This window comes from Bubalus kerabau, chromosome 11 (assembly GCF_029407905.1).
Source record: "Bubalus kerabau isolate K-KA32 ecotype Philippines breed swamp buffalo chromosome 11, PCC_UOA_SB_1v2, whole genome shotgun sequence".
Taxonomy (NCBI): domain Eukaryota; kingdom Metazoa; phylum Chordata; class Mammalia; order Artiodactyla; family Bovidae; genus Bubalus; species Bubalus kerabau.
The window spans coordinates 3,512,767-3,537,896 of NC_073634.1; the positions used below are offsets into that span (position 1 = coordinate 3,512,767).

At 45.0% G+C, this 25,130-nt stretch overlaps 1 protein-coding gene across 2 annotated transcripts in view; it reads right to left on the reverse strand.

The window, feature by feature from the left end:
• MERTK (MER proto-oncogene, tyrosine kinase) overlaps positions 1–25,130 on the reverse strand; it is a 130,597-nt gene that overhangs the window by 73,574 nt on the left and 31,893 nt on the right. For both annotated transcript variants that reach the window (XM_055539290.1, XM_055539292.1), the window contains exons 2-3: positions 16,890–17,310; positions 4,398–4,498 (exon numbers count right to left, since the gene is read on the reverse strand). In XM_055539290.1, the coding sequence (XP_055395265.1) occupies positions 4,398–4,498; positions 16,890–17,310 (522 nt within the window). The remainder of the gene's footprint in view (positions 1–4,397; positions 4,499–16,889; positions 17,311–25,130) is intronic.

The following is a 25,130-nucleotide window of genomic DNA, read 5'->3' on the forward strand; positions in this document are numbered from 1 at the left end:
TGCAACGGTAAAGAATCGGCCTGCCAACGCAGGAGACGCAGGGGACATGGGTTCGATCTCTGGGTTGGGAAGATCTCTTGGAGGAGGAAATGGCAACCCACTCCAGTATTCTTGCCTGGAGAATTCCATGAACAGAGGAGCCTGGTGAGCTACAGTCCACAGGGTTGCAAAGAGTTGGACATGACGGAGCAACTGAGCATGCACACCTGATTTATAATGCTGTATTAGTTCCAGGTGTATGGTGAAGTGACTCAGTTATACATGTGCAAAAGTAGATATTCTTTCAGATTCATTTCCATTATAGGTTGTTACAAGATATGGAATAGAGTTCCCTGTGCTATGCTTGTTTATTTTGTACATGGTGCTGTGTGTCTATTCATCCGAAACTTCTACTCCTTCCTCTTTGGTAACCACAAGTTTGTTTTCTTTTTCTGAGTCTGGTTCTGTTTTATAAATAAGTTCATTTGTATCTTTTTTTTTCATTCCCACATATAAGCGATACCATATATTTGTCTTTCTCTCTCTGACTTCACTTAGTATGATAATCTCTAGGTCCATCTATGTTTCTGCAAATGGCATTATTTCATTTTTTATGGCTAAATAATATTCCATTATGGGTTTCCTGGTGGCTCAGCAGTCAAGAATCTGTCTGCCAATGCCAGAGATGCAGGTCGGGAAGATCCTCTGGAGAAGGAAATGACAACCCACCCTAGTATTCTTGCCTGGGAAATCCCATGGACAGAGGAGCCTGGAGGGCTACAGTCCATGGGGTCACAAAGAGTCAGACGCAACTTAGCGACTGAGCACACACACAATATTCCATTATACAGCACATCTTCTTTATCCATTCAGCTGTTGATGGACACTTAGATTGCTTCCATGTCTTGGCGATTGTAAACAGCGTTGCTGTGAACACTGGGGTGCATGTATCCTTTCAAATTAAAGTTTTCATCTTTTCTGGATATTTGTCCAGGAGTAGGATCAGTGAATCACATGGTAACTGTAATTTTAGTTTTTTGAGGAACCTCCATACAGTTTTCCATAGTGGTTACCAATTTATACTTCCACCAACAGTATAGAAGGGTTCCTTTTTCTCCACACCCTCTCCAGCATTTATCATTTGTAGACTTTGATCACGGTCATTCTGACTGGTGTGGGTCTGCCCATTTTTGAGGACAACCTGTCGTGTGTGAGACTTTCATATTGGTGATAACAAATTTTAAAATCTGTACACCTGTGTAAGACTGAACAGTTTTTGCAAGCCTAAACTCATGAAAACGGTGTAGACAGAGTTACACAGTTACAACCTCAAGATCTCCCACTTTGATTCCAGAACTGGTGTCACAGGGAAGGGACGTTAAGAACAGCTCAGAGACAGCCAGTTGGTACTTATTTGGGGCATGTAACAAAACTTTAACAGAACAAGCGAACATTTAAATTGTTATCAGCATTTAAATTGTGTCTTTGGGGACTGGGAGCTCACAGATCCGGTCCCAGCAGGAATAACATGGGACTGGTAAAATGGGATTCTTTTTTCCAAGCTTCAGTGTGTTACCAAACTTCATTTGAACCTAACTCATTCCTACCCTGGGCATTGTTTTTCTGGGATTTTACAAGTAAAATGTCTTCTGAATAGTTTTCCCAGAGTAGCAGCAAAGGTAGGAACGCTTCCCTCCAGTGGATACTGACAGAACCCTGTGGCATGGCCGTCCAGTTTGGGACAGGCATGCGTGCCTGCCAAGTCACTTCAGTCGTGTCCGGCTCCGTGTGACCCCATGGACTATGGCCGGTCAGGCGGCTCTCTCCAGGCAAGAATACTGCTATGTCCTTCTCCAGGGGACCTTCCCGACCCAGGCATTGGACCCGCGTCTCTTAGGCCTCCTGCGTCGCAGGTGGTCTCTACTACTAGCACCACCTGGGAAGCTGCCCGGGGAAGTCTGAGATGGGCTCAGAGCAAAGCTCCAAAAGAGACCCCGTGAGGCCCTCCCTCTCTCGGGCCTCCTGCAGCATCAGTGGGTATCAAGTTCAGGTTTGGAAAAGAATGGACAGCACAGTTGCCTTTCAATGGGAGACGAGTCTCAAACTTCGCTGAAAGGCTAATCACCTTCTCCAAAACCTGTGATGAGAAGGGTGAGGAGAAAGCAGCAAAGTCATTCTCCTGATGACACTGTAATGGGGGTGCCTTGGCGAGCAGGGATGCAGAGACCCTGGAGGACAACTCCCTGGGACAGCGGGGAGTGGCCACTTGGGTTGATAATGAAGATGTTTCTTCCTCGAAGCCACTCTTGGCAGGCCCTGCCATTGCTGAACCCGAGAGGCAAGGCCCAAGATGCAGGACCTGGCCTGGCTCACCTGTGCGTCAGCTCATGTCCCCACGAGAGTTCAGGTTCCTCGAGGGCAGAGATTGCCTTGCCTGATGCCCCAGTTCTCCCCTACCAGGCCCATGTCATGTCATGGCATCAGAACTGCACTGAATCACATGCCTGAGAAACGCTAAGGATTGAAAAAGGAATCCCAGGCACAGTTGAAACTAGCTTATTCTCTCTGGTTTCACTGTCCGCATAAGTAAGACAGGAAAGCAGGGGTCCCCAGCCTCCAGGATCTAATTCCTGATGATCTGAGGTGGTGCTGATGGGATAATAGAAATAACGGGTACAGTAAATCTAATGCACTTGAATCATCTCGAAACCATAACCATCCCCCTCCCCCAGCCCCGGTGTCCATCCCTCTGGGGAAAAATTATTTTCCATGAAACTGATCCCCAGCGCCAAAAAGGGTGGGGACCACTGCAGCAAAGGATACTAAATAACAGATAACTGGCACTTGACCAGGTGAGTGGCATCTAGTGCCAGCGCTGAGAACTATTTAATAAACTGCATTTTGCTTCCTAAAATAGACTTCAGGTTTTATTTTTTGTTGTTGTTTTGTTTTTGGCTGTGCTGGGTCTTAGTTGCCCCGGAGCATGTGGGACCTTAGTCCCCTGAGCAGGCATTAAACCCAGGTCCCCTGAATTGGAAGGTGGATTCCTTACCACTGGACCACCAGGGAAGTCCTAAGACTTGAGCTTTTTAAATTGTAAATAACCTTAAGGCAAGGAGGTCCATAATCCCTTTTTGTCTCAGGTTTAGTGTCTAGCAGAGAGCTAAATCTTTAAGAATTAAGTTTATTTCATAATTACCTATAATCTAAGAAAGAAGATAGCCTTTATCTCAGTGCTTAAGGATCTGCAAGTTTTGCATCAGAGTAGTTGGACTGTGAAGAAAGCTGAGTGCCGAAGAATTGATGCTTTTGAACTGTGGTGTTGGGGAAGACTCTTGAGAGTCCCTTGGACTGCAAGGAGATCCAACCAGTCCATTCTGAAGGAGATCAGCCCTGGGATTTCTTTGGAAGGAATGATGCTAAAGCTGAAACTCCAGTACTTTGGGCACCTCATGCGAAGAGTTGACTCATTGGAAAAGACTCTGATGCTGGGAGGGATTTGGGGCAGGAGGAGAAGGGGACGACAGAGGATGAGATGGCTTGATGGCATCACTGACTCGATGAACGTGAGTTTGAGTGAACTCCGGGAGTTGGTGATGGACAGGGAGGCCTGGCGTGCTGCGATTCCTGGGGTCGCAAAGAGTCGGACATGACTGAGCGACTGAACTGAACTGAAGTGAACTGATGCATACAAATGGGATAAATTAGGAATTTGAGAGTAACATAAACGCACTACTATATATATAATAGTTAAACATCAAAGACCTGTATAGCACAGGGCACTATACTCAATATTTTATAATAGCTTATATGAGAAAAGGATCTGAAAAAGAATATATATATATATATACACACACACACATGGTTTCCTTGGTGGCTCAGCAGTAAAGCTGCCAATATAGAGACATGGGTTCAATCCCTAGGTTGGGAAGATCTTTTGGGAAAGGAAATGGCAACCCATTCCAGTATTCTTGCCTGGAAAATCCCATGGACGGAGAAGCCTGGTGGGCTACAGTCCATGAGGTCACAAAAGAGTCAGATACAACTTAGCGATTAAATATGAAACATACGTACATATATATATATACACACACACATATATGTATTCTCTATATATGTATATATATATGTGTGTATCTATCTATCTATATCTGAGTCATATACACACACACATATATGTATTCTCTATATATGTATATATATATGTATCTATCTATCTATCTATATCTCAGTCACTTTGCTAGACACCTGAAACTTACACAACACAGTATATCAACTTCAATTAAAATTTTTTTTTTAAACCCAACACCAAACAAATGGGCATGCCAAACTCTAGAGCATTATACACAAAGCAATTAACGCAGGCTCTAAAACAAACCACCAAACGGCAACTGGACATCTGTGGCCTTTGGACTCACCTTGAACCTCAATGTAGATGGGGTCAGACACAATCTCTTCGCTGTTTATTTTCATCTTACAGATGTACGACCCATTGTCTGAACGCTGCACACTGGTTATGCTTGAGAGAGAAACACAAAGCCACAGTCATCAAGACGGTATGGTATTCGCACAAAGACAGAAATATAGATCAATGGAACAAAATAGAGAGCCCAGAGATAAATCCACGCACCTATGGACACCTTATCTTTGACAAAGGAGGCAAGAATATACAATGGAGAAAAGACAATCTCTTTAACAAGTGGTGCTGGGAAAACTGGTCAACCACTTGTAAAAGAATGAAACTATAACACTTTCTAACACCATACACAAAAATAAGCTCAAAATGGATTAAAGCTCTAAACATAAGACCAGAAACTATAAAACTCTTAGAGGAGAACATAGGTAAAACACTCTCTGACATAAATCACCACAGGATCCTCTATGACCCACCTCCCAGAATATTGGAAATAAAAGCAAAAATAAACAAATGGGACCTAATTAAAATTAAAAGCTTCTGCACAACAAAGGAAACTATAAGTAAGGTGAAAAGACGGCCTTCAGAATGGGAGAAAATAATAGCAAATGAAGCAACTGACAACCAACCAATCTCAAAAATATACAGCAACTCCTACAGCTTAATTCCAGAAAAATAAAAGACCCAATCAAAAAATGGGCCAAAGAACTAAATAGACATTTCTCCAAAGAAGACATACAGATGGCTAACAAACACATGAAAAGATGCTCAACATCACTCATTATCAGAGAAATGCAAATCAAAACCACAATGAGGTACCATTTCACGCTGGTCAGAATGGCTGCGATCCAAAAGTCTACAGGCAATAAATGCTGGAGAGGATGTGGAGAAAAGGGAACCCTCTTACACTGTTGGTGGGAATGCAAACTAGTACAGCCACTATGGAGAACAGTGTGGAGATTCCTTAAAAAACTGGAAATAGAACTGCCATATGACCCAGTAATCCCACTGCTGGGCATACACACTGAGGAAACCAGAAGAGAAAGAGACACATGTACCCCAATGTTCATCGCAGCACTGTTTATAATAGCCAGGACATGGAAGCAACCTAGATGTCAATCAGCAGATGAATGGATAAGAAAGCTATGGTACATATACACAATGGAGTATTACTCAGCCATTAAAAAGAATACATTTGAATCAGTTCTAATGAGGTGGATGAAACTGGAGCCTATTATACAGAGTGAAGTAGACCAGAAAGAAAAACACCAATACAGTATACTAACGCATATATATGGAATTTAGAAAGATGGTAACGATAACCCAGTATGCGAGACAGCAAAAGAGACACAGATGTATAGAACAGTCTTTTGGATTCTGTGGGAGAGGGGGTGGGGGATGATTTGGGAGAATGGCATCGAAACATGTATAATATCATATAAGAAACGAATCGCCAGTCCAGGTTCGATGCAGGATACAGGATGCTTGGGGCTAGTGCACTGGGATGACCCAGAGGGGATGGTACGGGGAGGGAGGAGGGAGGAAGGTTCAGGATGGGGAACACGTGTACACCCGTGGCGGATTCATGGTGATGTATGGCAAAACCAATACAATATTGTAAAGTAATTAGCCTCCAATTAAAATAAATAAATTTAAATTTTAAAAAATGTTATAACTTAAGCAAAAAAAAAAGAGAGAAACACAAAGATATTTCATTGATGACCTTTGGAGTTTCTACTACAGGAATCAACACTCTTTAGCTTCTTTGTCTTTCACTGTGATGATTAACCATGTATGTCAACATGGCTAGGTCGTGGCACCTCGATACTTGGTCAATCATTACTCTAGATGAAGATATTTTTCTGTGAAGGTATTTTTCAGATGTGATTCATATTCAGGTCAGTAGACTCAGAGTAAGGCAGATTATCCACTATTGCTTGAGTAGGTCTCATTTAGTCACTTAAATGTCTGATGAGCATAGACTGAGGTCCTCTGAGGAACAAGGAATTCTGCCTCCAAACTGTCTTTGGAACTCAAGGCTGCAACATCAGCTCTCCCCTGGGTCTTCCACTGACACTCCACAGATTTCAGATTGGGCAGCACCCACAATTACCTGATGCTGGGACAGATTGAGGGCAAAAGGAGAAAAGGGTGGCAGAGGATGAGATGGTTGGATGGCATCACAAACTCAATGGCCATGAGTTTGAGCAAACTCTGGGAGATACTGAAGGACAGGGAAGACTGGCGTGCTGCAGTCCATGGGGTCACAGAGTCAGACATGACTGAGCGACTGAGCAACAACAATTACATTAGGGGTTTCCCTAGTGGCTCAGTGGTGAAGACTCCACCTGCCAATGAAGGAGATGTGGGTCTGGTCCCTGGGTTGAGAAGACCCCCTAGAGGAGGAAATGTCGACCCACTCCAGTATTCTTGCCTGGGAAATCCCATGGACAGAGCAGCCCTGTGGGCTACAGTCTATGGGGTCACAGAGTCGGACACGACTTCAACAACAATGACAACAGCAGGGACATTAAATCTTTAAAATGACATCAATCTTTAAAATAATTTTTTTTTGCTCTCTTTCTTTTCACATGTGTATAGCCTATTGGTTCTGTTTTTCCTAAGAACCTTGCCTAACGCCTGTATGCTCGCTCATCTGGATTTCTGTGGTAGGCTCTACACCAGGGTTCTCCACATCAGAGTACAACCTCTCAAGGCATTTTGCAAATTTGTGGGACTGTCCTGGATGGTCACATAACTAAGGGCCAACATGGCTTTCAGGGATCAGAGGCAACTTTTCCACAACCCAAAGGACCTTTAGAGATTGGAACCTAACCCCATCGAAAACACACAAAGTATTTTGCCTGGTGTTAATATCCATTTCATTGCCCAGGACCCTGAACATGGTAGGCTAGTATCTCCTCGTCCTGTTTTGAACTTGGCAGTGACTCGGTCATCGTCTGAAGGATGACTGACAGCATCTCTCTGTCTACAGTGGTCGTGTGCGTGGTACAAGTCGCTGTGGACTTTATTACCTCTCCTGGTGTGGCCACCCCAGTATTTACACATTCACGTTCATACTATTTAATTCTCAGTCACCTTCCTTTTGTTTTCCTCATATTACAGTGTAAACACGGTACATTATTAAATATCTGATATAAACAGGAGGCCTTGGCTCAAAAGGTTCAGAGTCCTGCTTGTCAATTTCTCAATATGTTTACAAACAGGGAGGAATACCACAGACATGACACCTGATCTTAGCTGGGGCAGGAAGGGATGAGAGAGTATGGAACACTCTGAAATACTCTCAGATGCTCCCAAAAGAGGACACCTTTATTAGTTCCACAGCACTGGTTTCTGCTCTGTGCATCAGACACAACCAAGAAGACTGTGATAGAGGAAAAAGGGAAAAAAAGAAAAACGTGGAGAGGTCCACTTGTCTTCCTAGCAGCTTGCTCCTCGATGCAACTTATTTGTGAAAGTGTTAGTCGCTCAGTCGTGTCTAACTCTTTACAATCCCACGGACTCTAGCCCACCAGGCTCCTCTCTGTCCACGGAATTCTCCAAGCAAGAATACTGGAGTGGGTTGCCATTCCCTTCTCCAGGGGAATCTTCCAAACCCAGGGACCGAACCCAAGTCTCCTGCAGGCAGATTCTTTACCGTCTGAGCCACCAGGAAAGCCACGCTTTAGGGAAGGGGCTTTACGTCAGAGTGCCTAGAGGTCACCAGAAGAACATGGAAAGAGACCTCACAGGACAAAGATCTCCAAATAAGGGGCTAGCGGACCCTGCCTGGGAATGTGTTGGGATGTCATGGTTTACCAGAAGGGGATGAAGGACGAGGAAGAGGAGCAGGCGTGCTGCTCACGCGGGTAACAACCAGGGGCTGGATAGTGCACAGAAGCTGCTTCTGGCAGATTCTGTACGCTGATCAGTCTATAGCCTTCTTTGTCATTTTAAGGAAAACCAAGGTCATGGCTACTGAAAACAGGAGCGTTTCCACTCATTTCACAAGTTCACCTTGAAAGAGGCATCGTTTTCTTGCAGGAAAACCTAGGGAGGAGCTGAACAGAGTGGACGATGAGACCCAACACTCAGTGAGCCAGGAACCAGAGGGGAAGTGACAGCTAGAGAGGAAGGCAGGCCACAGCTCCAGTGAGGCTGCACCCAGGCCAAGGGTGCACAGCCCACCAGGACCCGGGAAATCAGCAGGCGCAGATAACCATGGAGCGGCACGCACGGGCAGCAGGAATCGGACTGCACACAAAGTCTAGGTGTGTCTTCAACCAGCCAGCAAGAAAAATTCAGAGTAGGAGAAGAGTGGGAGAACACAAAACTCCATAAATATTTGGTCACTTTCTATTTTTTTTTTAAAGAAAGAAATACAAAAAAGAATCAATAAAGCTTTGCCTGAAAACAAACACTTGGTCTTTACTCTTTTGCTTTAGGCAGGGTTTAGCAGCATCTGGAAAATCCCATGGATGGAGGAGCCTGGAAGGCTGCAGTCCATGGGGTTGCTGAGGGTCAGACACGACTTAGCGACTTCACTTTTACTTTTCAATTTCATGCACTGGAGAAGGAAACGGCAACCTGCTCCACTGTCATTGCCTGGAGAATCCCAAGGACGGGGGAGCCTGGTGGGCTGCCATCTATGGGGTCACACAGAGTCGGACACGACTGAAGTGACTTAGCAGCAGCAGCAGCAGCATCTGGTGAGAAGGACTATTTGTGTCTGCATTAATTACCAAGTCCAGATTCATCTTACCTATAGCACAGGAACAGTTTTTCACAAATAATTCTACTTTTAGTTTATAGACATCACATAAAGGCTCCCAGGATGAAGGCAGGGTGCAGCTGGGACTCGAGATGGGGAAGTGGTTCCCCGTCTCCTCCCTCTCCCCAGCAGAAACAGCAGGAAAGGCTCTGCTCGCAGAATAGCAATCTAGACATTTCGACGACTGAACAAGGAATTCCAGAAAGAACACAGAGAGGGGAGGGGGAGGATATGATTCAAGAAAATGCCCAGAACTGGAGATATGGATCTTTCCAAACCTGACCATTAGGCCGGGCAGCACAGCAAAAGCGAAAAGACCCACCAAGGGGCTTCACCAAGCCCCTTAGACATGTCACACATCTAAGATAAAGAGGAGACCCCCAAAAGCTTCCAGAGAAAGAAAAAGCAGGTAATTTATGAGTGAATCAGAACAGCATCATGCTTCTCAAGAACAACTCTCGGAGCAAAAAGATGACAGCAGGAAATTGTTTTCCTTTTAAATTCTGTATCTGGTCAAACTGTCTTTTGGTGAGAGTAGGAAAAATATGGCATTTTCAGATATTCAAGAGTCCAGAAAGCAAGTGGAGGGGGTGGGCTTCATGTAAAGTGAGGGAGTAAACCAGGAAGAGGGGAAGCTGGGCTGTGGGAGACAGGAGCTAGAAATCAGGAGGAATGAGGCTCCCAACAGCAAGAGCAAAGATGACTCAGCCAGACCCCAGGCCTGGAGGGCAATGTGTCTGGGCTGGAGAGAAAGGAACGGCTCCAGGTCTGGCACCTCCAAGGAAAAAACTCCAGTCCTGAGAATTGTGTCATTTTGAGAGCACATGCCTATTTTCCTTTCGAACGTGGAGGAGAATGAGCAATCAAAAATTAGAAAATTAAGTGAACTAACAGGCAAGCAAGGAAACTATTAAATTCAGGAAGATCAAAAAGCTCGAGAAGAAGGCCAATGTAATTACAGGTTGACGACATGATTCGGCTGAAAATAGCATTTCCACAGCCACAGACATTGTGAACCCTGGGTACTGATTTAACCATGGCCATGAGTAATACTCTATTAGATTAACACACCATGCTGGGGCCTGGCACGGGTATGCATGCACACCCCACACCCACACACACCCACACACACCCACACACACACACACACACACAGGACTCGTGGATTGAATATCTCTGGGAAGCTACCCAATCAGTGGGTCACCTCTGCTCCCCATCGGGAAAGCACTGGGGGCTGGAGTGGGAGAGACAGACTACTTTACCATGTGCAGGCACTTTTAAATAAAGGTTTAAGAATTCCAACAGATTTTGGTCAAACATCTGAACAGGGGAAGACCAAAGAAACCATAGACTCAGACCCGATGTCTAGACAGGAACCATCTGGGGAGAGCCAAGGTGAAGAAGGGGGAGTTGAAGGGGGCCTGGCAGCTGCAAAAGCTATCCCCACCAGGATGCCCTCAGCTAACATAGCCCCAGAACATCCTACAAGGACACTCATCTCTCTGGCCTTCAGACCTGTTACAACTTGGCTGACCTGCTCACACATGGCTCGTGGTAGCGGTGGTAGTGTAGTTGATAAGCTATGTCAGACTCTTTTGTGATCCCATGGACTGTAGCCCACCAGGCTCCTCTGTCCTTGGGATTTCCCGGGCAAGAATACTGGGGGTTGCCATGCCCTCCTCCAGCGGATCTTCCCAGATCAGGATCGAGCCCAGGACTCCTGCACTGGCAGGCAGATTCTTTACCATCTGAGTCACCTATACGTGGAGCGTATACAAATCTCTCCATCTCTCTGTGCTTCTGTTCCTTCTCAGAAATGGAGGATCTAACACCCACCTCTACACCATGTATGGCATCTACGGGAAATCTGGAACTCAATAAATATTTGGTCACTTAAAAAAAAAAAAAGAAAGAAAGAAAGAAATACAAAAAGGGACCAATATTAGTTGACTCCTCTTGAATACCTAGAATGGTTAAATTCACAGAGAAAAAATGTGGAATAGAGGTTGCTGAGGGCTGGAGGGGATGGGGAGTGGGGAGTTAGTGTTCATGGGTATCAAGTTTCAGTTTGAGATGATGAAAGAGTTCTGGAGATGGATGGTGGCGATAGTTGCATTGAAAATGTGAATGTACTCAAGGTCACTGACCTGGATATTCAAAAAGGGCTAAAATGGTGTTTTACTTTACGTATGCATGCATGCCCAGTAGCTAAGTCATGCCTGACTCTTTGTGACCCCATGGAATGTAGCCCGCCTGGTTCCTCTCTGTCTATGGGATTTCCCAGGCAAGAATAAACTGGAGTGGGTTGCCATTTCCTCCTCTAGGGGATCGTCCCAATCCAGGGATCGAACCCATATTAGCAGGTGGATTATTTTACCACTGAACCACCCGGGAAGCCCATGTTATATGTATGTTACAATAATCAAAAACAAACAAACAAACATTAAAAATGAAAGAAAAAACACTAAAAAGAAGAATACAAAAGCATTCTATTTAACCAGCCGTCATTGAAATGGTGCTGACAGGATTCCATGGATAAACCGAGTTCAGGAATCTGGTAAAAAATTTGACCTGAAAAGAAGTCTGAATTGAATATAAAGTGCCTGAAAGTCTCAGCAATCTGTGGCTAAAAATAGCTTTCCCAACTGATGGCTTGGTTGAGCAAATGATATTCTTAGTTTCTAGATGTTTGGCTGATCTCTCATGTACGATTCCATCTTTGGGGTCACCAAAAGCAGCAGGATAAAGAGCAACCAGCGATGGCATCAGGCAGACCCAGCTGGGGCAGGGTAGGGCAAGGGTCTTGGTTCTCAGAGCCTGCAGGGGCCCACCAACACAAGTCTCTCAGGCACAAGGAGCACGCAGGAATCCAAACTACCCATTTACCATGTTTACCAGGAAAATGCACTAAGAAAGTAAAATCCGTCCAGCTTGAGCCACTGGGAAGGATGCCAGAATTTAAAGAGCATTGAGAACTCTTAGACTACAAAGAAAACAAATATCAAACACTCTCCCTTTGCCATAAATCACCCAGTAACTAAACCTGCAGGGCCTGTCAGTACACAGGAGCATCGGTTTTTGTTTTTGCTTGAGGGTGGGTCTCCTCAAGTCTTCTGATCTGAAGGCTGGTGCCTTCCTGGAAAATTTTACCTGATGAGTGTTTCAACCTAAGCCAGAGAGCTTTTTTACACCTTACACCAGACTTCAGAGTTAACTGTTGTTGTCTAGTCTCTAAATCGTGTCTGATTCTTTGTGACCCCAAGGACTATAGCCCACCAGGCTCCTTTGTCCATGGGGATTTCTCAGGCAAGAATACTGAAGTGGGTTGCCATTCCCTTCTCCAGGAAATATTTCTGATTCAGGGATCTAACCTGCATCTCCTGCATTGGCAGGCAGATTATCACTGTGCCAGCTTGGAAGCCCTTAGAAATAACTGCCCCAGGAATTATACTCTTCTTTAGAGACTTCATCAGGAGGTCTTGGCTACGCAGGGTTCCCAGGCTAGATGAATGGATACCCTATGCTTTGAGCTGATATCAGGTGTAGATGGGGTAGGATACTGGTTGGAGTATCAAGAGGGATGTCCAGCCTGGTGACAAGTCCTACAACGGAGGTCTAGCAACTGCTTTCGAGTGATGCACCATCCAGGATTAGGCATGGGGTGGGGGGCATGGGGCCAGGAGTAAGGAGGGGTGTTGGTGGAGATTTTCTGTATTAACCACCAAGCTATTGATTAGGAATACTCCAACCAGACACTGAGTGCTCCCTACACCCATTAATGCCAGATGACTCTTGACTCTGTCAATACTAATAGACGTCTGATCCCTGCTTATATGTAGCCATCTATCATTTGCACATTTGCTTAAATAAACGTGGTCCATGCAGTACTCTTGGTGGCATCACCAACAAAATTGCAAGCTAATGAATTCCTGGGAAAATGGCATCCGCTGAAAGCTTAGAACTACTTTTTAACTCTTCACTTGGCTGGGAACCAGAGTGGATTTCCTTGTGGCCCATGAGATGTGAGAAGAGAGGATGTGAGGAGAGGTGTGCAAATCAGGCTCCCTAGTTATGTTTACTCCCAGCTTACTATCTAGTTACCCTGGGCAAGTCATCCTAACTTATCAGGACCTCAGGGTCCTCATCTAAAAGACGTCAAATTAGGCTCTCCAACATCCTTCTATCTTGCAAAGAAATTAGACAAATATTGATCATCTTGATGAAGTTACTTTAATTTACTTCATTGAATTACCCACAGCTACAGTGCCACCAGAACACCAATAAAGTGAATATGTCAGTGGTGGACTTGATGCTGCTCCAAATATTACTCAGTTCAGCTGAGTGTCCATCCTTTGTAAGACTTCTGATCACTAGATTTGCTCAGTTGGGAGGTCACATAAGATTTGCTTCCCTTCCGAATGACTTTATGAGAGTTCAACAAAATATGTGCAAAAGTATATATTTCTCTCTAAAGCTCTCAAAATTTCACCTAGTCACCTTCCAATATCTAAAGACTGAAGTTCAAAATAAGACTCAGCCGTTCTCCATAGTGGCTATACTAGTTTGCATTCCCACCAACAGTGTAAGAGGGTTCCCTTTTCTCCACACCCTCTCCAGCATTTATTGCTTGTAGACTTTTGGATTGCAGCCATTCTGACTAGTGTGAAATGGCACCTCATTGTGGTTTTGATTTGCATTTCTCTGATAATGAGTGATGTTGAGCATCTTTTCATGTGTTTGTTAGCCATCTAAATGTCTTCTTTGGAGAAATGTCTGTTTAGTTCTTTGGCCCACTTTTTGATTGGGTCTTTTATTTTTCTGGAATTGAGCTGCAGGAGTTGCTTGTATATTTTTGAGATTAATTCTTTGTTGCTTCGTTTGCTATTATTTTCTCCCATTCCGAAGGCTATCTTTTCACCTTGCTTATAGTTTCCTTTGTTGTGCAGAAGCTTTTAATTTTAATTAGGTCCCATTTGTTTATTTTTTATTTTATTTCCAATATTCTGGGAGGTAGATCATAGAGGATCCTGCTGTGGTTTATGTTGGAGAGTGTTTTGCCTATGTTTTCCTCTAGGAGTTTAACAGTTTCTGGTCTTACATTTAGATCTTTAAGATCCAGCAATCCCACTGCTGGGCATACACACTGAGGAAACCAGAATTGAAAGAGACACGTGTACCCTAATGTTCATTGCAGCACTGTTTATAATAGCCAGGACATGGAAGCAACCTAGATGTCCATCAGCAGATGAATGGATAAGAAAGCTGTGGTACATATACACAATGGAATATTACTCAGCCATTAAAAAGAATACATTTTAATCAGTTCTAATGAGGTGAATGAAACTGGAGCCTATTATACAGAGTGAAATAAGCCAGAAAGAAAAACACCAATACAGTATACTAACGCATATATATGGAATTTAGAAAGAAGGTAACGATAACCCTGTATGCAAGACAGCAAAAGAGACACAGATGTATTAAACAGTCTTTTGGATTCTGTGGGAGAGGGCGAGGGCAGGATGATATGGGAGAATGGTATTGTAACATGTATATTATCATATGTGAAATGAATCGCCAGTCCAGGTTCAATGCATGAGACAGGGTGCTCGGGGCTGGTGCACTGGGATGACCCAGAGGGATGGGATGGGGAGGGAGGTGGGAGGGGGGTTCAGGACGGGGAACACGTGTACACTCATGGCAGATTCAAGTCAATGTATGGCAAAACCAAAACAATATTGTAAAGTAAAATAAATTAATTAATTAAATTAAAAAAAAAAAAAAGGCTGCTTACTCTAGGTGTAAAAATTCTCCAAGTCTTTTGAATATCTCATGGCCCTTCAGAGCTTTCAGTCAGGTGGTCCAATTCCATCTCTATGGCAAGAAGGCCAAGAAAGACGTGGAGGCTCACTTCCGGTCTCATGGAAGCCAGTGGCAGGACCCCAACCTGGAACTCCCAGCCCAGACAGCAGGGCTGTGCTTTCCTTCTAAATGACCCTCAGTGGGACCAAGACTTTGGTCAGACTTTTGTTTTTATAAGCCTTTAAACCTTATTTATTATGAAATGGTGATTTTAGTTCTCCCATCAGAAGCTGTGTCTGTATAATGGAAAAACATCTGTGTTTTGTGGATGATTGAGAAAAAAATACAGTCAAGTCTCCCAAGGGGACTCAGTCACTAGCTGAGAATGGCAGCCCGGGAGACTGAGCCAGAGTTTAAATCGACCAATGAAACACATGCAAGTTGTTTTCTGTGCCTTGATGATGACCAATATAACTTAGAAAATGCAGGAAAAAAAGGGAGAGGGTAGGGAATCTTATCGAAGTGTTGACACACTAAACTCCAACTGGAGTCATCAGGTCTGTGGTAACTCAGAGGTGGTTTTCCTAAAAAGGAAACATACAGTGATTCACCCAAAGACATGACACAGCCTGGAAGTGGCCCAAACATCAGGCAGAGAAAGTAAAAACAACAGATTAAAGAGGCTCCACTCGGCGTGGAGGAGTCCCAGAGAGAAGGCTCTTGCATCATCGTCACCGGGCTCCGACCTCATCTTGAGCTTTTAGTGATGACGGTCCGCGTGCACCTGCTAAGCTGCTTCAGTCGTGTCTGATTCTTTGCAACCCCATGGACCATAGCCCGCTAGACTTCTCCGACTGTAGGATTCTCCAGGCAAAAATACCGGAGTGGGTTGCCATGCCCTCCTCCAGGGTATCGTCCCAACCCAGGGATCAAACCTGCATCCCTTACGTCCCTTGCACTGGCAGGTATATTCTTCACCACTGGTGCCACCTGGTAAGCCTGACTACAGTCCACCTAATTCTAAAACTGTATATGCCAGGAGGTCCTGATATAAACACAAACACCCTCCTGGCTAAGAGGAGACAGGAGGAGAGGGAGGGAATTCCCTGGAGGTCCAGTGGTTTAACTCCATGCTTCCACTGCAGAAATGCAGGGGACATGGGTTCGATCCCTGGTTGGGGAACTAACATCCCACATGTCACATGACTCAGGCAAAAAAGAGAGAGAGATAGAATGAAAAGGGATGGTGAGAAGAGGAGCCACTGTCTCACTGTCTCACTGTCTCCAGGACCTGGCGTGTAAGGATTCAGTCCTTGGGATGATGAGTTATTGGGTTACGTCCTAGCCTGGCTTATCCTTGTCTCTCCCTCAACTCACTCTGCCTGCCTGGGCCAATACAAAGTGGAATGTTGAGATGGAGAGCCAAGTGCCTGAAGGTCTGTCTCAGCTTCCCAGACTTCAGACTTTTGGCCTTCTTCCCACCCCAACACGAGGTCAACATCTGTACCAGTATCTATAGCCACAAGGGCTGCTGGGAGAGGAGGGAGGAAGAAGAGATGGAGCAAATGAAAGGGATGCAGGGCTGTACTGTTTGACAAGCTCCACACCCACCCAACAATTCTGATGTCTCCTCATGCCAGGCAAGGACACAGCTCTCACCCACTGGGAGAGCTCTGGAGTCCAGCAGGACTTGGGGGGTACTTGCAGGCCAGCTGGGAAGAGCGTCTGATCACCAAGAATTCCACTGGGGCCAAAATCCAATGAAAAGAGATCAACAATACAATCGGCTATTAATCTACACTCTGAATGGACTGGTGGGGCTGCTAACACAGAAAATAAACGGCTGTTTTGCTTACTGACAAGCCTTTTGCTTTTGACTCAGCAAAAGCATAACATTTTCAAAGAAAGGGAGACAACACTTACCTGAAGGAAGCGATGACTGCTGTAACTTCTTTATCTGGATAAAACTGAGTAATTGCATGATGGGCCCCCAGCAATTCCTTCCCATCTTTCCACCAAGAAATAGTTGCACTGTCCTGGTACATGTTAGGTATGCTGATGGAGCAATTAAACTTGACATCTTTGTGTTCAGAAAGTATTATATGGCCAACCGTGTGATTAAATGCAAGGGGTGGTAGGAGCTCGGACCTGGCGGAGGTGACCCTGGGAAAGGTGACATTTCCAGGGTCTGGTGTTCCAGGCTGGATGGGTGGAGACACAGTGGTGGGCTGGTAGCGACCAGTGTGAGCAAAGAAAAACGGCGTGTGGTCAGCCTGTAGGCTTTCTGGGAGAGAGCCAGAGAACGGCTGGTTGAGGCTGGTTCCTTCCTTCATCTCAGCAATAGCTGCAAAACAGAATATCGGATTTTTAGCCTTTTTTTTTTTTTAGGTATAATCCTTTCATTTTTTTCAACACATAAAAAACACATATGTGACAAACTTGGATCAAACTGAACATAAAAAAACTTCCTTTTTTCTTGAAAATACATAGTGGGTATTCTCCCCTGTCAACATGTTTCCTAACATGTATCTAATCTAATTGCTAATTCCACCATGTTAAATTTTTAAATTAGTTTTTAATTGGAGGATAATTGCTTTACAATATGGTGTTGGTTTCTGTCGTGCATCAGCATGAATCAGCCATAAGCATACACACAGCCTCTCTCCTGAACCTCCCTCCCACCCCCACCTCCCATCTCGCACTCCATCCCAGCCCTTTAGGTTGTCACAGAACATGGAGTTTGACCTCCCTGCTTCATACAGCAAATTCCCACCAGCTATCTATTTTACATATGATAATGTATATGTTTCCATGCTACTCTCTCTATTCATCCCACCCTCTTTTTTATTTAACGTTTTCACTTTTTGGCTGAGCCACACAGCATGTGGGATCTTTGTTCCCCAATTAGGGACTGAACCTGCGCCCTCTGCATTGGAAGGACAGGGTCTTAACCAGTGGACCGCCAGGGAGGTCCTGGATTTTTAGCCTTTTAAATAATGGAGTTTCCCAAGTAGGTTCCCAACTTTCTAGGCCAGCATGAGAGAGAACTGGACATCCTCAATATCCTCAGAAATCATGATCAGAGTTTATTTAACACACATGAATAGTGTGACTATTTTCTTTCACATTCTTATTCATTTGTAGACTTCCTTCTATAGAACACTTAAGAAATATAATCTTCACCATCAAAATTTTTAAAATTTGAGATATAATTGACATATATATATTAGTTCCAGGTGTATGGCAGAATGATTCCATATTTGTATAGTTTGCAAAATGACTGCCAGGATAAGTCTAGTTAATATCCATTTTCACAAATGGAATTTTTTTTTCTTGTGATGAGAACTTTTAAGATCTACCATTAATAACTTTCAAATAGCCATTTGTGGGATTTTAGTTCCCTGATCGGGGATTGAACTTGGGACCTCAGCAATGACAGCACAGAGTCCTAACCGCTGGAACGCCAGGGAATTTCCTACGATACAGTATTACTAACTACAGCCAGCATGCTCAACATTACACCCCCAGGACTTAATTATTTTATAACTGGAAGTTTGTACCTTTGACCACCTTCACTCATTTTTGGAATTGCGACTCATTCCAAATCCCTCCTACTTAACTCATCAGCATGGTGGGCAGGTGATGGCGCCTGAGAGCGCCTCCCTTCTGCCCCGTCTGTCACCAGACTCAATGCAGCAGACTCGGCCAACAGTCTGGGAAAGGCTGCTGCTGGTCACAAAGGGGCACGTTTATAATTCTGGTGCCTCAGCACAACCCATTTCTAGGGATGGGGGAAAAAGTCATCGTGTGCTTATGTCACCAGCTATACAGTGACTTGGAGCTTCTAGCAAAATGTCTGCCTGCTGGAATAGACCTGGAAATATTCTGATTTCATCTGACCCACAAGAATTTCTAAAATTTCTGTTGTACTCTTAGTGTTAATGGCAGTTTTGGGAACATACATTCTGTACTATTAATAATTGTTATTTATTCAAACACATCAGGACTTCCCTGATGGTCCAGTGGTTAAGACTCAGCTCTTGCAATGCAGGGGACATGGATTCAATCCCTGGTTGGGAAACTAAGATCCTACATGCTGTGTGGCATGGCCAAAAATAAAAGGCACATTCCATGGGGGGAAAGAGCATTTTTAAAAAACCTTATCAACAAAAAAGCACATTAACCACAGGTAGTGAGACAGGCAGGGAGGAGAGACACAGGCTGGCATGTTGTGGGTGAGTGATGGGGGTACACAGAGGCACCTCGTCCTGCACAAGGGCTGTGCTTCCTGCCACTCTCAGGATATCACACCTCCCGGGCTCTCTGAGTGTGTGTGTGTGTGTGTGCGTGCGCAGAGAGGGCAGATTAAGCAAATAACAACAAAAGACGCTCAGTTAAACTTGAACTTCTGATAAACAACAAGTAACTTTTAATGTAAGTATTCAGTTAAGTACTTATTTGGTGGATAGAGGTACAAGCAGATTTGGGGGTAGAAGGAGGAATCAGAATTTATTCCTCTGGCTTCCTCCCTGCAGGTCACTTTGGACCACACTCATCCCTCAGTGGAGGGCTGGACTTCCTGCCTCAGTGGACTTCCTGACAGAAATCCTCTCCACCCAGGTCTGTCTCCCACCAGGGAGACTCTCATGGTTGCTGTACTTGGGAACTGCTTTCTGGGTGAACTCCAGGTTGAAGGACAAGAGGTTTCACTCTAAAAACAGGGAAAGCTTGTTGCTTGTTCTTGAGGCTGAGGTCTCAGGGGCTCTTGGAGTGCACGCGTCCTTTGCAGCCTCTGGGAGAGGGCTTTGTGGGTCAGCTGCTGGCTGGCCTGGAGCCCAGTCATCCAGACAGATGAGCGTGCTATGATGGGAGCTGTCCCTTATTCCAAGGAGTCGAGATCAGAGTGACTGTACCAAGAGGGGCCCCTGCCCCTCCTGTCACCCTCACGTCAGGCAAATTTTATGCACAGGGATGGTAGGAAGAGGTGAAGTCCATCTTCTCTGATGTTGGGGTCCCTTCTGTAGTTATGGATGCTCTGGCTATTTATCTGGTCTGTCTGCAGACCCTCCTCAAGAACACTCTTTTTCTACAGGCTTCAAAACACTTACAATTCACTTATGCCTCTTAGAGGCCAACTTACCTGCAGCACTTCCTATTTGTTGAGCTTGGGAGTCAGAGGTTTTGTCCAAATAACTTTTCTTTCTTTCTTTTTTTTTTTTTTTGGCCACACCATATGGCATGCAGGATCTTACTTCCCTGACCAGGGATTAAACCCATGCCCCATGCAGTAGAAGCCTAGAGTCTTAACCACTGGACCACCAGGGAAGTCTCCAACTTGGGAGAAGCAGGTAATACTTCTTTTGGTTTGTTTCATTTCCTTAAAAAACACTGAATATTTCTAATTATAAAGGTAGCACAAGTCCGCTGTAAAAAATTCAAATATTTATGGGAGCACAGAAAGTATAAGATGGAAACCTATTTTATAATCCCAACCCTGCAAGATAACCTCTGATTACAGTTTAGGGTATAAGTTTCAGTTTTCTATGAGCTGAGCAGCTCACCGAACAAACTAATGGCAAAGCCACCCAGTCAGATGACATCACTGAAACTGGGGCACAGCCAAAACCTGTAATCACTATGGATGGTTTAAAAGATAACTAACCTCCAGAATTTGATTTGCCAGAAGCTGGTACAGTATGATTTAACTGCTAACATTATTTATACAGCACTTGCAGGTCTAAGATTAGCTATGACTGTCAAATGGGATACAGAAAGGCAAATGTCCCAAGAGAGGGGGAGCAGAGAGTCCCAGGAGTTAAAGGGGGGATGGCACACAGCTAACTGTGTGTGGGGGAAGGTCCCCCCAGTCCCCACCCCACTCTGTCTAGTTAACCTCCCACGTCAGGGGCTCAGAACTGCCACTTTTGTGTATCCGCTGTAATAGCTCCTCAATTCTTTCTCTGCTGCTGGACTGACTGAAAGCCCCACACTGCAGTCAGGTCCTAGGAGGCACTCAAACTATTACAGGTTTGTTGAATGAGTAAGTAAAGGAATGAATTAAAGGAGGAGTAGGGGAAGAGGGACAGGGTTTCAAGGGGCCAAGGTGGTGGAAAACTAGAGGGAAAGGAAGAGGCCCTAAGAGTTTGGGAATACCAATTTAGCTTCAGGGTGGCACTTCTGTGCTAGGAGAAAAAGAGATAAAGTGGAATTAGAGAACGTCCCTGGTGGCCCAGTGGTTAAGACTCCTCAGTCCCAATGCAAGGGGCCTGGATTCGATCCCTGGTCAGGGAACTAGATCGCACACGCCACAGCTAAGACCCAGAGCAGCCAACTAAATAAAAATTTTTAAAAAAATGGAATTAGGCTGAACGTGGAGAGCCCTGTATCCCAGCTGAGGCAGGAGGGATGCCTGGAAGATTTCTGAGCAGGGGAGGGAGATAAGAGTTGTGCTTGACCAGGACACAGGAGGGAGGAAGAGGAGCAAGAAGGAGAGGCCAGGAAGTGGGAAACCCAGAAGGAAGACATTAAGGCCTAACCACGGGAGCGGCTGGGAAGTAATAGAAAGGATGCATGAGACAGACAGAGCTGATCCTGGCAGCGCTCTCAGCATTACCATCATTCCAAAAGGAAAGGTCAGTTTCAGAGGCAAATTACTATATACAGAGCAGATAACCAACAAGGTTCTACTGTATAGCACAGGGAGCTATATTCAATAGAAAATGTTAGTCATTCAGTCATGTCCGACTCTTTGCGACCCCATGGACTGCAGCCTGCCTGGCTCCTCTGTTCATGGGATTCTCCAGGCGAGAACACTGGAGTGGGTTGCCATTTCCTTCTCCAGGGGATCTTCCCGACCCAGCGACTGAACTCATGTTTCCTGAATTCCAGGCAGATTCTTTACCATCTGAGACACCAGGGAAGCCCACATTCAATATCCTTTTGATAAACCATAATGCAAAAGAATATGAAAATAGACATATATATACATGATATATAATCACTGAATCACTGCAACTAACACAACAATGTAAATCAGCTATACTTCAATAAAATGAATTTTAAAATACACTAAAAAAAAAAAAAAATGTCACAGGACTTCCCTGGCTGTCCAGTGGTTAACACGTCACCCTCAGGTGCAAAGGGCGCAGGTTCAAATCCTGGTCAGGGAGCAAAGACTCCACATGCCTCCCAGCCAAAAAACCAAAACAAAAAACAGAAGCAATATTGTAACAAATTTAGCACAGACTTTTTAACCAATGGTCCATGTCAAAAAAATCTTAAAAAAAAAAAGAGGTAAATTGGACACAAATATTGAGGAAGGACATAATCTCCGGACTCAGAATAGTTCTCAGAAGTGGCCATTTGGCAGGTTAATCCTGGCCGTGGTTTCAAGAGCAGGGCCCCCATTGGGAACATGGGGATGGTAATAATGGTGCCCCATAGGATCACCAACAGAAATAAAAGAGTCATTGCTATGTCTGGCTCATCATAAGCACTCAATAAACATTAGCTGTTAGTATTTAAATTATTTTCTCTTTTTATTGTGAATCCATAAAACCTGCCACGGCCCAATCCTTAAGAATCGCTGTTCACAGGGGTTGACACTGGGGGCTGAACAACCACACAGGCTCAGCGAGGTCCTCACTGCAGAGCTCTGGCAAGAGGTGTGTCTGGGGTGGGGTGTTACTATTCACACAGTCTTCAGTGTAAATGGGGCTTCACAGTATTTGCTATGCAGTGCATAGCCTTCCCAAACCTATGACCCATGAGGTGGCCTTGACTAAATGAAGATAGACAATGTGGAAAAAGGCACATTGAGAACCGCTCCAAGGTTTTGGACCCCAGGGTCAAGGCAATGATCAATTAGAAATGACACTTGGGCTTTCCTGGTGGCTCAGGGATAAAGGATCTGCCTGCCAATGCAGGAGACTGGGGTTTGATCCCTGGTCCTACATGCTGCACAACAACTAAGCCCTTGGGCCACAACGACTGAGTCTGTGCCCTAGAGCCTGGGAGCTGCAGCGACTGAAGTCCACGTGCCCTAGAGTCTGTGCTCAGTAAGGAGAGAAGCCACCACAATGAGAAGCCTGCACGTCACAACTCCAGAGTGGCTCCTGCTCACCACACCCGAAGAAAGGCCCATGCAGCCGTGAAGACCCAGCATCAACAAGTAAACAAAAATTATTCTTAAAAAATAAATGCTATTTTAAGCTGCTAATCTTTCAGTGTTCTACGTCAGTTGTAAAATGCCCCTCCCTCTGTTTTTCCTCGGAGAAGTGGAACACTTTAAAATTATTTGGGAGCGAGTGATGGTGGGAGGATGAGAGTAGATCAAAAATTTTAAAGTTTTTGATTTTTATTACCACGTTCTCATTAGTGCATCTTCAAGAAGACACAAGCGAACATGCTGGGCCTGTCTGATGGTCCCCATTGTGGAGACCATTTTTTCAGCCCATGTCAGAGATGTATCAAACACCACAGCCCCAGACTTAAAGAGGATTTCATCCTTTCTCCATGGAACAGGTGGAAAAGCAGGCTGTTTTTGAAATTCAGCAGAAATCGTTCCTCCTCTTCTTTCCCCTCTCTTCTTCTTTTAAGGTTACTTCCTTGTATGGACTGGACAGTAGCTAAAGTGGGACGTTTTGCCTCACAAACAGACACAGTTGAGCAACCCGGATGAGCAGCCTCCCACTCACGTCCAAGCACAGCTGCCCAGGGGTTCCAGCAGGTGCATTTGCCAACCCCAGGGGCCACACCCATCCTGGAGTTGGTCATGGAGTGCCCCTGCCCTGTGCCCATGCATTTCCAGCCCTTGACCAAGGTCACCTTCATAAAGACAAGGGACTGTGTATCCACTGTCTTCCTCCAGTGCTCAGGTCGGGAGACAGGCTCCAGGAGATAAGATTAGCAAATGTTTCTTTAGCCAACGAGTATGTGATTAGATCTATTGTCCACTGTGTGGGGTTTGCCAGGTTCTTCTGAACAAATCTACCTGTAGCTTCCCTGAGGGCTGGAACTGGCATTCTCTGAACCCAGGCTGATGCCTGGCATGGAGTCAACATGCAGTGAGCATCTGTGGGATAAATGAGTGTGATACAGGCAGGGGACACTGTTATGACTGGAAGCGGGACTGTGGTGGGGCTGGAGCCAGGGCTCTGCAGCAGCACCTCTTCCCCCAACCACAGTGAAACTGTGGAGGGGCAGATACTTAGGGGTCGTGGTCTCTCAGACTCAAAACTGGTGCCTGAGGGGACACTAAGGAAAGAGCTATTTTCTGAACCAAAAATTGAGTTGATTGATCCAGCAATGCCAGGTGGTGCAGTGATAAAGAATCCACCTGGCAATGCAGGAGACACAGGAGGTGTGGGTTCGATTCCAGGGTCTGGAAGATTCCCCTGGAGAAGGAAATAGCGACCTACCCCAGTATTCTTGCCTGGAGAATCCCATGGACCTGGTGGACTATAGTCTGGGGGATGCAAAGAGTCAAGACACGACTGAGTGACTGAATGCATGATCCAGCAATCCCACTCCTGGGCATATATCTGGACAAAACTCTAATTCAAAAAGATACATGCACCCTTATGTTCCTAGCAGCACTATTCACAACAGATAAGACACATAAAAGAACCTAAATGTCTATCAACAGATGAATGACTAAAGAAGATGTGGTTCAGTTTCAGTTCAGTCTCTCAGTCGTGTCAGACTCTTTGCAACCCCATGAACTGCAGCACGCCAGGCCTCCCTGTCCATCACCAACTCCCAGAGTTCACCCAAACCCATGTCCATTGAGTCCGTGATGCCATCCAACCATCTCATCCTCTGTCATCCCCTTCTCCTCCTGCCCTCAATCTTTCCCAGCATCAGGGTCTTTTCCAATGAGTCAGCTCGTCACATCAGGTGCCCAAAGTATTGGAGTTTCAGCTTCAACATCAGTCCTTCCAATGAACACCCAGGACTTATCTCCTTTAGGATGGACTGGTTGGATCTAAAGAAGATGTGGAACATATATACAATGGAACATTACTCAGCCATAAAAAGAAGGAAATAATGCCATCTGCAGCAACACAATGGAACTAGAGCTTATCACACTAAGCGCAGTAAGTCAGAGAAAGACAAACACCGTATGACATCACTCGTATGCGGAATCTAAAACATGACACAAAT